The sequence below is a fragment of the Myodes glareolus genome, chromosome 7, assembly GCF_982192425.1.
Source record: "Myodes glareolus chromosome 7, mMyoGla1.1, whole genome shotgun sequence".
Taxonomy (NCBI): domain Eukaryota; kingdom Metazoa; phylum Chordata; class Mammalia; order Rodentia; family Cricetidae; genus Myodes; species Myodes glareolus.
The window spans coordinates 49,021,904-49,035,512 of NC_142032.1; the positions used below are offsets into that span (position 1 = coordinate 49,021,904).

At 35.8% G+C, this 13,609-nt stretch overlaps 1 protein-coding gene across 1 annotated transcript; it reads left to right on the plus strand.

The window, feature by feature from the left end:
- Nucleotides 1–9,234: 9,234 nt before the first annotated feature.
- LOC146893584 (olfactory receptor 5B12-like) lies at nt 9,235–10,164 on the plus strand. Its single transcript, XM_087907601.1, has one exon. It carries the CDS (start codon nt 9,235–9,237, stop codon nt 10,162–10,164), a length of 930 nt encoding a protein of 309 aa, XP_087763727.1.
- Nucleotides 10,165–13,609: the final 3,445 nt, after the last annotated feature.

Sequence of the window (13,609 nt, forward strand, 5' to 3'; positions counted from 1 at the left end):
TCAACTCTTTATTTTGTTGATTCTTTGTATTTTTTTCTTTGTTTCTCTTTTGTTAACATCATCTCTCAATTTGATTGTTCCTGCCATCTAGTTTTTCTGGGTGAGTTTGCTTCTTTTTGTTCTAAAGTTTTCAAATGTCTCTTAATTCACTATTGCGTGATTTTTCCAGCTTCCTTTTGTGCTATGAACTTGCCTCTTTCACTGCTTTCATTGTGTCCCATACATTTGGGTATGTTTATATGGTCATTTTCATTGAATTTTAAAAAATTTTTTATTTCTTTCTTGACCCATTGATACTTCAGGTGAGAACTGTATAATTTCCATATGTTGGCTATCTGAAATTAGTGGTACTGTTGAATTCTAATTTTAAGCCATGGCGATATGATAAGATACATGGAGTTATTCCAATTATTTTTTGTATCTGATGAGGTTTGTTTTGTTACCTAGTATGTGAGCAAAATTTGAGAAAGTCCCATGAGATGCTAGAAGAAGGTGTATTCTTTTCCGTTTGAGTGGAATGTTCTGTAGATATCTGTTAAGTTCACTTGTGTCGTGACATTTGTTACTTCCCTTATTTCTCTGTTAATTTTCTGTCTGACAGACCTGTCCAGTGGTGGATGTAGAATGTTGATGTCTCCCACTATTAGTGTGTGGGGTTGATTGTGATTTCAGCTTTAGAAGTATTTGCTTTACATGTGAGGGTGCCTTTGTATTTGGGACATAGATGTTCAGTACTGAGATTTCCTCTTGATGAATTTTTCCTTTGATTGATATGAAATGTTCTTCTTTGTCTCTTTTTATTGATTTTAGTTTTAAGTCTATTTTATTAGATATTAGGATAGCTACACCAGTTTGTTTCTTAGGTCCATTTGATTTAAAAATTTTTTTCAAATCCTTTACTCTGAGGCAATATCCATCTTTGAGGTTGAGGAGTGCTTCATGTATGGAAGAGAAGGATCAATTCTGCTTCTGTATCCAGTCCATTAGCCTGTGTCTTTTAATAGGTGAGTTAAGTCCATTTATATTATGGAAAATTAATGACCAGTGATTGTTATATCTTGTCATTTTAGTTTCATGGTTGGTGATGTTATTTTATGTGTTTTCCCCTTCTTTGTGATTTGCTGCTGTGAAATCATCTATTGTCTGTGTGGGTTTTTTTGTTGTTTGTTTTGTTTTGTTTTGTTTTGTTTGATGTGGCCAACTTTTGCGGGTGTGAGTTTTCCTTCTAGTACTTTGTGTAGGGCTTGGTTTGTGGCTAGGTATTGGTTAAATTTGGCTCTGTCATGAAATATCTTGCTTTAGCTGTCTATTGTTATGGAAACTTTTGCTGCATATAATAGTCTGGGCTGGCTATGGTGGTCCCTAATATCTGCATATGCTTGACCAGGATCTTCTGTCTTTTATAGTTTCCATTAAGAAGTCAGGTGTATTTCTGATAGGTCTGCCTTTATATGTTACTTGTCCTTTTTCTTTTGCAACTCTTAATACTATTTCTTTATTCTGTATAATTAGTGTTTTGATTATTACGTCTCAAAGGGACTATCTTTTGATCCAGTCTATTTGGTGTTCTATAAGCTTCTTGTATCTACACAGGTATAGTTTTCTTTAGGTTGAGACAGTTTTCTTCTATGATTTTGTTGAATATATTTTCTGTGCTTTTGAACTTCTCCTTCTTCTATACCTATTATTCTTAGGTTTGTTCTTTTTTTGGTGTCCCATATTTCCTGGATATTTTGGGTTAAGCTTTTTTTAGATTTAATGTTTTCTTTGACTGATGAGTCTATTTCCTCTATTGTATCTTCAGTGCTCGAGATTCAATCTTTTATCTCTTTTATTCTGCAGTTCATGTTTGTATTTGTGGTTCCTGATTGTTTTCTCATTATTTCTATATCTATAATTCCCTCAGCTTTTTACTGTATTGTCTCTATTTCAGTTTTCAAGACTTGAACAGTTTCTTTCATCTGTTTGATTGTTTTTTTCTTGGTTTTCTTTAAGGGATTTGTTGATGTCTCCCAATATTTTGTTTGTCTTTTCCTCCATTTCTTTGAACTAATTTTCATTTCTTCTTAAGGGCCTCAAACATTCTCCTGAAATTGTTTATAGGTCATTTTTTTTCTGCTTCATCTATATTTGGTTGTTCAGGTATTTCTGTTATAGGGTGTCTAGTTTTTACTGGTATCATGTTTCTCTGTGGTGTTGCATATGTTCTTACTTTCTCTACCCATCTTTTTCTTTGATTGGCATAGTTGGGGCTGTCTGTGACTCTAGTGATCAATTTTGCAGTGCCAGTGGATCCAAGGCTCACATGGTTGCTTTTTGTTGTGCAGTCAGAGCCATGGTTCCAGTCAACCTGTTGGTTATTCTGTATTCCTGGAAGTCACTTGGCACTGCCAAAGTTCACTCTGCTCCTGTGGGGTTTACTGTCTCAGGTTTGCTCTGGCCTAGGTCACTGACTCAGACATGTTTCTGTCATTGTTCCCATTCTCTGCCTGCTTCCACTAAGTTCCCTGTCTTGGGTCCAGTCCCAGAAATATCTCTGGCTCCAGTCTACTCCATTGGAGGTCCAAAACTCATGCACAGCCCCTCAGAGGTCCTGGCTCAGGCTTCTAAACTTGGTGATCTTAGACTCATGCCCACACCAACAGAGCTTTCAGTTTCCAATTGATAACTAATTTACTCTCCAATCTAGGTTAGACACAAAATGACTCCAAGAAGAAGTGACCTTTAAATTTTATTATTTAAAATATTTACAGCTGAAAGGAAAAGCTATGTTTATTAACTTATTGATTAATGGGACAAATATTTAGAGCATTTTGGGTGATTTCACTAACAATGGATACTAAAGAATTCTGAGAGCAAGAAATGACCAATTTCTGTGACCTTCCCTGGGATAATTATTTTCCCTTTCTCCATTATCTTTTCTTTCCTATAGCTCTTTGTATGGAATTGAGACTTGCAAGTGGGTTGCTATCCTTGCTCAGCTCCTTTTTAAGCAGTCATATTGATGAGACTTTATAAGTGTAACTTCTGACATTTCTAAAAGACAACCTTACATTAAGATCACTGCTCTTCTGGCCCTTAAAACCCTGTCTTTCTTCTCTTCTACAGTGTTCTCTGAGCCTTAGATTTTGGAGTATTTTGTAGATATCTCTATAACAATGAACTTAGCATGATAACTCTAAGGATGCAAGCACACATAACTTGGTGGTAGCCAACAGTTCCCTAACTGAACATAAGGCCTACTTAACAAGATAGAAACCATGCTTGGTATTGGAAAAATTAGCTAACTACTAAGGACTAGTGAAATTATGTATATTGATTAAGCAATCATGATTCCTAACAACCATCGGAACATGTATTCTGTACCAACAAGTCAGTGTAGTCTTCACCCCTCATCAAAGAAACTTCTCTTTGCAACAGACAAAGATCACTCATGAAAAACCACAACCAAACAAAATTCATAGTTGTTTGTGGTTTGGAGGAGAATACCATCATGGAATATAGAACCAATGAACTTTTGTTGATGTTGCCAATTCATGGTTGATTAAGAGCCTGGATTTCTTTTGAAACTCTGAACTTTTAAGATGAAATCTTCATTTTGCTTGACACAGCATACTAAATCATATTTGGGATATAATAAAATGTTCACTTTCCTCAGAAAGTATTTTGACAAGATAATGTAAAGCAAAATTTCTCTTTTCCTTTTCAGTTTTTAATCTACTATTTCTTATCTTATTCAGAATGATATGCATGTCTCTGCACATATAATTATGCACTTCTTTAGTTATTTGTTTTGTATTTATTGTAAACACTATATTTGGGGACCACAGATGAACAGAACATTTCTTATTCAGGATGGACTTCTTAGCAAGTCTCGGCTCTGGGATTCAAACTCTACAGGGGATTCTAGCCATAATTAAAGGTCTTTGAGCCTATTATTCGTGATCCTAGAGAAGCTGGATAGGAGGGTGAACCTGAAGAAAATTCAGGTAGTTTTTCTCCTGGAGATTGGAAATAGACAAGAGTCCCAGGTAACCTCGGGTGCATGGAGGGGTAGGAGGGTTGTTGAAAGGGGAGAGGGTTAGAGAGAAGGAAGCAGGGGAGGAATGGAGAATGTTCGGGGGACTGGGAGGAGGGGAGGGAGGAAGGATAGATATGGGATCAGGGAAGAATATATCTCAACTAAGGGAGTCAGTTTAGGGTTTACTAGAGACTTGATTATAAATGGGATCCCAGGTCCAAGGAGAGATCCCCATATTGTTCTCTGGACAGAGGAGAGGGAGCCTGAACTGGTCTTGGCCCATTACCATGCTGATGAATATTTTGCATATCACCGTAGATCCTTCATCTGGCGATGGATGGAGACGGAGACCCACATTGGAACACTGGACTTAACTCCCTAGGTTTAAACGAGAAGCAGAAGGAAAGGGAACGTGAGCAAGGAAGGCAAGATCAGAGGGAACCTTCATCCGAATGGATGGTGATACAGATGGAGACCCACATTGGAGCACAGGACGGATTCCCCCAAGGTCCAAATGAGGAGCAGAAGGAGGAAGAACATGAAAAAGGAAATCAGGACTGCGAGGGGTGCGATCACCCACTAATACAAGGGGACTGATCTAATGAGAGTTCACCAAGGCCAGTTGACTGGGACTGAGCGAGCACGTGATCCAGCCAGATTCTCTGAATGAGGTCGGATTCTCTGAATGTGGCTGGCCTGGAGTCTTTCTGAAAAGCCATTGACAATGACACTGGGACTTGTTTCCTCTGCATATAATGGATTTCTGGGATCCAGTCTGTTTGGATACTCACCTTCCTGGACCTGGAGGGAGGGGGGAGGATCTTGAACTACCCACAGGGCAGGAGACCCTGACTGCTCTTGGGGATGGAGAGGGAGGAGGGGAGGGAGTGGGGGGAGTGGGAGGGTGTTGGGAGGAGGGGCGGAAATGGAGACTTTTGTATTTTAATAAACTTTGAGAAAAAAAGATAAATTACCATGAAAAACAAAACAAAACAAAAAAACAATTGAGCACATTGATATTTCTTTTCAAAAGTCAAAGAATGTCAGTTAAGGGAAGCATACATATACTGTAGACACAAAAAAATATAAATTTCTAACCCTTAAATTGAATGTCAAATTGGAATCCTGTAGTTCTTCATTACCCAAAGAATTATTTTTAAAATTACTGAAAATAATCCCATGAAGTCCATAATAAGAATAACTGAATTCCCAGATAATCTTTAGTCACTTACTCCCAGTTCTGTGAGATAGGGCTTGGTGTAATCCTCTTGAGATATATTTCCCATGAGAGCTTCACAGCTATAGCAGTCTCTCCTAGTTACCACATTTTGACATGTGAAGTCTCCATTGGCCTATCACTAAAGGGAGCAGTCGAAAACAGGGGCCTCTTTAATATCTGTTATTGATCTAACTTTAATGGTTGTCTGGAACCAACAATTAATTGCTTCCCAGATGGATGTTAACAAGAGCATATTCCCTTGGATAAAAATATCAGTGTTATTATTACTTCGGATAAAATAGTAATCACATGTTACAAAGTACAAGAATGATGAAGATTACTTTTCTGACACACTCAGGCATCCTTCAGGGCAGGAGTCCTTGGGGTTACCTGTCTACTACTCCTTTTTATGGATGAGAATATTGTGAAATGTAAGAGGTAAGATAATTTATCTAAGAAGGAAGACCAGAATACCCATGAGTTGAACTCGCATTAGAGGGTTCCAAAGTCGAATATTATGTAAGAGTCTCTAAAGAAAGACATTTTATTACTTTCAGGGACAAAATTATTAATTGAGCCTTAATTATGTATGAAGATTGCAGATTTGCATGCTATGCTGGTCAGATAATGAGACAACCCTCTGAGTTAGACCCATAACCTTCATGAACTTGAGGACTGAAGCAGCCAGGAGAGTACAACCTGAGTTCAATCATCTATCCTTTGGGTCACTGAGAGCTTAGACTTCAATGTTTTCTATATTGCTATATTTTGTATCAGAGATATTCAAGGCTGTATGCCAAAGTACAGAGATAAAATTGTAATATTAATGTATATATATTACATTTTTATTTAAGTAGTGTATTAAATATAGAGAAAATACTTATATATAATATATATTTAACACATATCATATATATTTTTTATTTATAATGTGACATGAGGCAGTTAATACAGTATGTGTCTTTCCCACTAAAATTGAACTTGATTGATATTGAAATTGGCATTTGAACTACTATAATATTGATTGCCTCTTTCAGGAAAATTGATAATGTATTATCTTAACTAATCCCAGAGATGATGAAAAGATCATGTCGGGTATCATTGTAAAATGTTCTTACAATCAGGAAAATTATAGTAAGATTTTAAAAGGAAGAATGTATATCAGTAAATAAGAAAATATCATGCTTAAGAACATCTATAAAATACTCAGAAATAGTTCCAAAATAATAAGATGTGACTATGATATAAAAAATGTAAATTAATGTTCTATTACTATCATAGAGACTTACCTGGTATTAGAGACAAGGCTTTTTAACCATTGATTGGACTGAGCAATGATAAATCACAGTTTCACAATTGTCAAAAAAACCAATAAAACACTGTGGTCTTCCTGGGAAATAGAAAATAAAAATAAAGCTCAATATCTATTGGTCTGAATGCTTACTTTAGTTTCAAAACTTCTAATATCAAGAAATGTAGTATGTGTTCTAGCAGAGATGAGGAAATGAGCAAAAGTCTTGTACCTAAGACAAACACTTCAGTTATTAAGAGAATGAGGATATGAACAGCACCTAGTACTTTATATGGCTAATTTGCTTTGACTTTTTTAAATAGATACACAAAGATTACAAAGCAAGATATTATAAACATTTGAAGATCCAGTTGATTTTATATAACTGAGACACAGTAGGAAAGACCATTTGCTCTGAGCTGCAGTTCCATGATTCATGTATATTACTTTGAATCATTTTATTTTATAATAGACTCTTTTAAAATTTTTTTTGGTTTTGAGACAGGATTTCTGTAGCTTTTGGAACCTGTCCTGGAACTAGGTCTTGTAGACCAGGCTGGCCTTGAACTCACAGAGATTCCCTTGCCTGTTCCTTGGGAATACTGGAATTAAAGGCGTGCACCACCACTGGCCAGCCCCAGACTCTCTTAGAACATTAAATTAATATTCAAATAAATGCTGCTGCTCACAAAAGACAGAATAAAATATATTAAATAAGGTGAATAGTTATTTCAAACACCTAGCTATTTAGTTATGTGTCATTGTGAGCCACATTCTTGATTTACAAGTAGGTGGAGATGCCATGACAGGCATGATGTAAGCATGACTAAATTTTCTTAAGAAATTCATAACATCAGTGAAAATAGGCTTTAAATTTTTACATTTCTAAATATTCAAAATTAACTTCTACTGTGACAGAAAATACGATAATTATCTTTCTAGGTGTGTGTTGACTCACTTTGGATAATTGCTTCCAGCTCCACCTTTTTACATACAAATTTTATAATTTTATTTATTTTGTGCTTTGTCTTACAAGATATCTTGTATTCTGAGAGTAGAAAGATAATCATACAGTGGAAATCTTTTTCTATACTTTAAGTATTGAAAAATAAAGTCATTTGTAGAATGTATATATTGTCCACATTTTATGAGTCCACTAAGATATAGATATGTAAGCTTATAACCATGATGACTACAACATAAAAAGATTCTTGAACTTTCCTCAACTGTAATGGATAGCCACATACAAAGAAATAAGGACTGCATAAGAAATGAGAAGGGGCTATATACAGGATAGAAGGAGAAAGGAGTATAGTAAGAATCCTAACAAAATTTTGTCACCAGACTTTAGCTTTACTTCATAGAAATTCCAATTTGTATACTGACCACTTCTGAAATAAAGATATATCAAGACCCTTGACTGTATCGCAATGTATAAAAAGTTATGTAGTTCAAATTTGGATTATAATTTTGTTCAATAAAATGTTGAAAAATGTGGCCAAGCCACATAACCACAAAAGAAGTTCATGGACATTATTGAAAGCAGAGCTGTCTTATTATCCTGATATTTCTGACCTGGAGATAAAATCAGGCCAGGAACAAAGGACATCCAGATGTGAAAGTAAAATTTGTTTATTATGAAAAAGAAACTTTTATTGTACATATTCCATAATTCTTAGAATATAACTTACTGTTTTCTGTATGTTGTAAATGAAACATCCTGTGTGTCTTATTCTATGATGAGATGAATTAAAGTTGAATTCATTTCCTTAAATATTGTTATTATATAAAATATCCTTTTTACATAACAGATAAACAAAAATAAAATTAGAGTAAAATAACATCTTACAATATTTCTGAAAAGATTTCTGATATAAATACTTATATGCTACCAAAGTTGCTAAGTTGAAATCCTAACCTCCATGTTGATAATATTCTAAAGCAGAGTAATTGGAAGGTGTAAATGCAGTGAGAGAAAGCCTCAAGGCCTCATGTGGCTGGAGTTAGCTTCCCTATGACAGAGACTTCCAAGAGACAACACCTTCCAGCAAGAATGCACAGTAGACCTGAAGCAGTCTACAAAACAGGAAGTGGGGCATCAAGATAAACCACTGTTCCACAGCCTGCACAACACTGGGAAATAAGATTGTGGTGTTTAGACTCTGTCTACAGCGAATAACATTACCTTAGCGCTTCAAAGCAAATAGTTTGATTAGGCACACCAGAGAAATGCTGAAAATGGAACAAAACATAACAAAAATTTATAAAATGAATAAAAGGAATATATTATATGGTATTACATTACATTGCGTGACATACCATCTTAAATGAGACTATTTAAGTGATAAAACTAATTTATGCTAGTTTTTGAGAGTGCAAATACAGACTTTCATATTTCCAAATAGCAATTAATGTGATAGTCTTATATGAAGACCACCCTCTCCACTGTATTAATTCAGACATCGTGGAACGACTAGATTCAGATATTTCTCTTGGAATACAGTGGGATCTTATGTCACTTAATTTAATTTACTACATTTAATTGAAACTTGTTACTGCCATTGCTTACTTAGGTCAGGATGCAGGACAAACATCTGCACCGAGAGATATGACATGAAGACAAACCGAGTGGATCATCAGTCTCCCCTCATGTCTCATTCTGATTTCCTTTCTCTTTGCTGCAGGGAAGCCACCTTATCTCTAATGGAGAACAGTACAGAGGTGACTGAGTTCATTCTTGCAGGCTTAACAGATGACCCAGAGCTCCAGATCCCTCTCTTCATTGTCTTCCTTCTCATCTATCTCAGCACTGTGCTTGGGAACGTGGGAATGACAGGACTGATTCTGCTAGACTCACACCTCCACACTCCCATGTACCTTTTCCTCAGTCACCTGTCTCTGGTGGACTTTGGTTATTCTTCAGCTGTCACTCCCAAGGTAATGGCAGGACTCATTTCAACAGATAAAATCATATCCCACAATGCTTGTGGCACCCAATTCTTCTTCTTTGTGGGATTTATAACCACAGAAAGTTTCCTCCTGGCTGCCATGGCTTATGACCGCTATGCAGCAGTATGTAAGCCCCTCCATTACACCACCATCATGACTACAAATGTATGTGTTTCATTGACGGTAAGCTCTTATGTCTGTGGCTTCCTGAATTCCTCCATCCACACTGGGAACATTTTCAGGCTCTCCTTCTGCAAGAACAATATCATAGACCACTTTTTCTGTGATGCCCCTCCTCTGCTTGCTCTCTCATGCTCAGACACCTCTGTCAGTGAGATGGTGATTTTCTTCGTGGTAGGTTTCAATGATATCTTCTCTATTATAGTCATCTTGATCTCCTATCTGTTTATATTCATCACTATTCTGAGGATGCGATCATCTGAAGGGCGCCAGAAAGCCTTTTCCACCTGTGCTTCCCACCTCACTGCAGTCTCTATCTTCTATGGGTCGGGCATATTCATGTACTTACAGCCCAGTTCCAGTCACTCCATGGACACTGACAAGGTGGCATCTGTGTTCTACACCATGATCATCCCCATGCTGAACCCCCTGGTCTACAGCCTGAGAAACAAAGAGGTCAAGAGTGCATTCAAAAAGACTTTGGGACTGCAAAATCTTCTGTAACATTCATATTTTAGTTTCACATCAAATCTACAATAAAACAACTTTACTTACTTTCTAAATATAAAGAAATATTGGCTATCCAGTCCATATAGTTCTAATTATGTGAAATTTTTTTCAGTTAGTTGTGAATCGAATCTTAAAGATAAAAATACTAAAAAATAAGACTGTTAAAACCAATGGATGGAAGCAGAGTATATTTAGTAAACATCTTTTTAAATAAATATGGTCATATCTACAATATCATGCTCAGACATGCATAAACACTCATGTGCACATATATGTACTGCATACATATTTTTCCTCCATGAGAAACTCCTGGGTAAAATCTTTACCAGCTATATAAATGACCATGGTTAGTATATAGAACATACAAAGTTCTAAAACAATAATGAACACCAAGAAAGTAAATAACTCAACTAAATATCTGGGCATGGAAATAAATAGAGAATTCTCTAAAGAAATATGAATTGCTATTGGTTGCTCTTCGAGTGTTCAAATTCTGAAACATTAACACTGCCTTGAGAATTCATCATACTCCTACCAGAAAGGTTAAGAACATAGCCACTGTCCATTCCATGCTTTTACATGACGTTAAATATAGAGAACACATATTGGTGATTCCTCAGATCATTAGTTGTAGTTACCATACAACTCCTAGAAAGACTGGAGAGAAAAACCCATATAATGACACAAATTTGATCAAGAATATTTATAGAAGTATTAGTTAAAGTAGTGAAAAATAATGGCAAGAACTGATGAAGGAAATTTTTAATGTGGCTGTATTAGTCATATTTCACTATAACATAATTCTTTAGTTAGGCAAATTTAGAAGAAGAAAGGTTTAGCTCATAGAGTTGATGGTTTCAGTCCAAAGTGGACTGACTCCATTGTTTTTCTTCTAACTTGTGTCAGGAGAGTGTAATAGAGGAAACCTATTAACCTCTAGGTTGAAAGTAAAAGACATCAGGAAAAGGTGACCCTGGATACTGTAAGAAAACAGGGTGAACAAACCATAAAAAACAAGAAAATAAGCAGCATTCCTCCATGGCTTCTCCATCAGTCTTTATCTCGGGGTTCCAGCATTAAATTTGAGACTTGACTTTTCTCAGCAATAAAATATACCCTTTAAGCTGAAATAAACACTTTCTTAAAAGTAAGCATAAGATAAATAATGCCAACCTAAATGAAGGAAAAGAGAAACACTTTTCCACTGTTTTCACTGAATTAAAAACTGATATAGTCACTCTGGACATCAGCATAAAAGTTCCTCCTAAAGCTAGAAATAGATCTACTGAGTGATCCAGTTATATTTGTCCTGACATATTCCCAAAGTACACTGTGAGCTACTACAGAGATACATTTTTGTTTAGTTTTGTTTTGGGTATTTTCTTTTTATTTTTTGTTTTTTATTGATTTATATTGAGCTCTACATTTGTCTCTGCTCCCTTGCCTGCCTCTTTCCTCCCCATTTCAACCCTCCTGCAAGGTCCCCATACTCCCAATTTACACATGAGATCTTTTCTTTTTCTACTTCCCATATAGATTAGATCTATGTAAATCTCTCTAGTGTCCTTATTGTTGTCTAAGTTCTCTGGAATTGTGGTTTGTAGGCTGGTTTTGTTTGCTTTATGTTTAAAAACCACCTCTGAGTGAGTACATATGATAATTGTCTTTCTGTGTCTGGGTTACCTCACTTAAAATAATGTTTTTTTAGATCCATCCATTTGCCTACAAAATTCAATATGTTATTATTTTTTCTGTTGTGTAGTATTACGTTCTATAAATGTTCCATATTTTCCTTATTCATTCTTTGGCCGAGGGGCAATTTGGTTGTTTCCACGTTCTGGCCATGACAAACAATGCTGCTTTGAATATAGTTGAACAAATGTCCATGTGGCATGATTGAGCATCCTTTAGATATATACCCAAAAGAGATATTACTAAGTTTTGAGTTAGGTTGTTTCCTAATTTTCTAAGAAATTGGCACACTGACATCCAAAGGGGCTGTGCCAGCATGAATTCCCACAAGCAATGCAGAAATGTTCCCTTTATCCTACAACCTCTACAGCATAAGTTGTCATCAGTGTTTTTTTTTTTATCTTGGTCATTCTTACAGGTGTATGATGGAATCTCAGAGTTGCTTTGATTTATATTTCTCTGTTGACTAAGGATGTTAAACATTTCCTTAAGTGTCTTTTAGCCATTTTAAATTCCTTTGTTGAGAATTCTCTGTTTAGGTCTGTACTCAATTTTTTATTGGATTATTTGTTCTTTTGATGACCAATTTCTTGAGTTCTTTGTACATTTGAAGATCAGACCTCTGTCTGATGTGCAGTTAGTAAAGAACTTTTCCCATTCTATAGGCTGTCGTTTTGTCTTGTTGACTGATACTTTACAGAGATTTTCAGTTCCAGGAGATCCCATTTATTAATTGTTTCTCTAAGTGGCAGTGTTCCTAGGGTTATATTTAGGAAATGGTGTCCTGTGCCAATGAGTTCAACTGTACTTTCCATTTCTCTTCTAGGTTCAGTGTGGCTGGCATTATGTTGAGGTCTTTGATCCATTTGTACTTGAGTTTTGTGAAGGTAGTAGATATAGATCTATTTTCATTCTGTTCTTATACCAATACCAGTCTGTTTTCAGTACTGTTGTTCTTTAGTAGAGTTTGAAGTCTGGGATTGTGATACCTCCAGAAAGTCTTTCATTGTATAGGATTATTTTTGCTATCCTAGATTTTTTTGCTTTTCCATCCTAAGATGAGTGCAATTCTTTTGAGGTTTGTGAAGAGTTTTGCTGGGATTTTGATGGGCATTGCATTGAATCAGTAGATTGCTTTTAGTAAGATTGCCATTTTTACTATGTTAATTTTGCCTACCTAAAGAGCACGGGAGTTCTTTCCACTTACTGGTGTCTTCTTCAATTTCTTTCTTAGAAATTTAAAGTTCTTTCAATTAAGCCTTCAATTGTTTGGTTAGAGTTACTCTGAGATATTTTATGCTATTTGTGGCTATTGTGAACGATGTTGATTCTCTGATTTCTTTCCCAGCCTTTTTATATTCTGTGTACAGGAGTGCTACTGATTTTATTTTTGAGTTAATCTTGTACCTGCTACATTACTGAAAGTGTTTATGAGTTGTAGAAGGTCCTTGGTAGAATTTTTGTGTTTGCTTATGTAAGCTATCATATCATCAGCAAACAGTGAGAGATTGACTTCTTCTTTTCCAATTTCTATCCCCTTGATCTTCTTTTGTTGTGTTACTGCTCTAGCAATAGCTAGTACTTCAAGTACTATATTGAACATATATGGATAGAGTGGACAACCTTGCCTTGTTCCTGATTTCAGTAGAATCACTGGGAGTTTCTCTCCATTTAGTTTGATGTTGGTGGTTGGCTTGCTGTATATTGCCTTTATTATGTTTAGATATGTTCCTTGTATCCGTGCTTT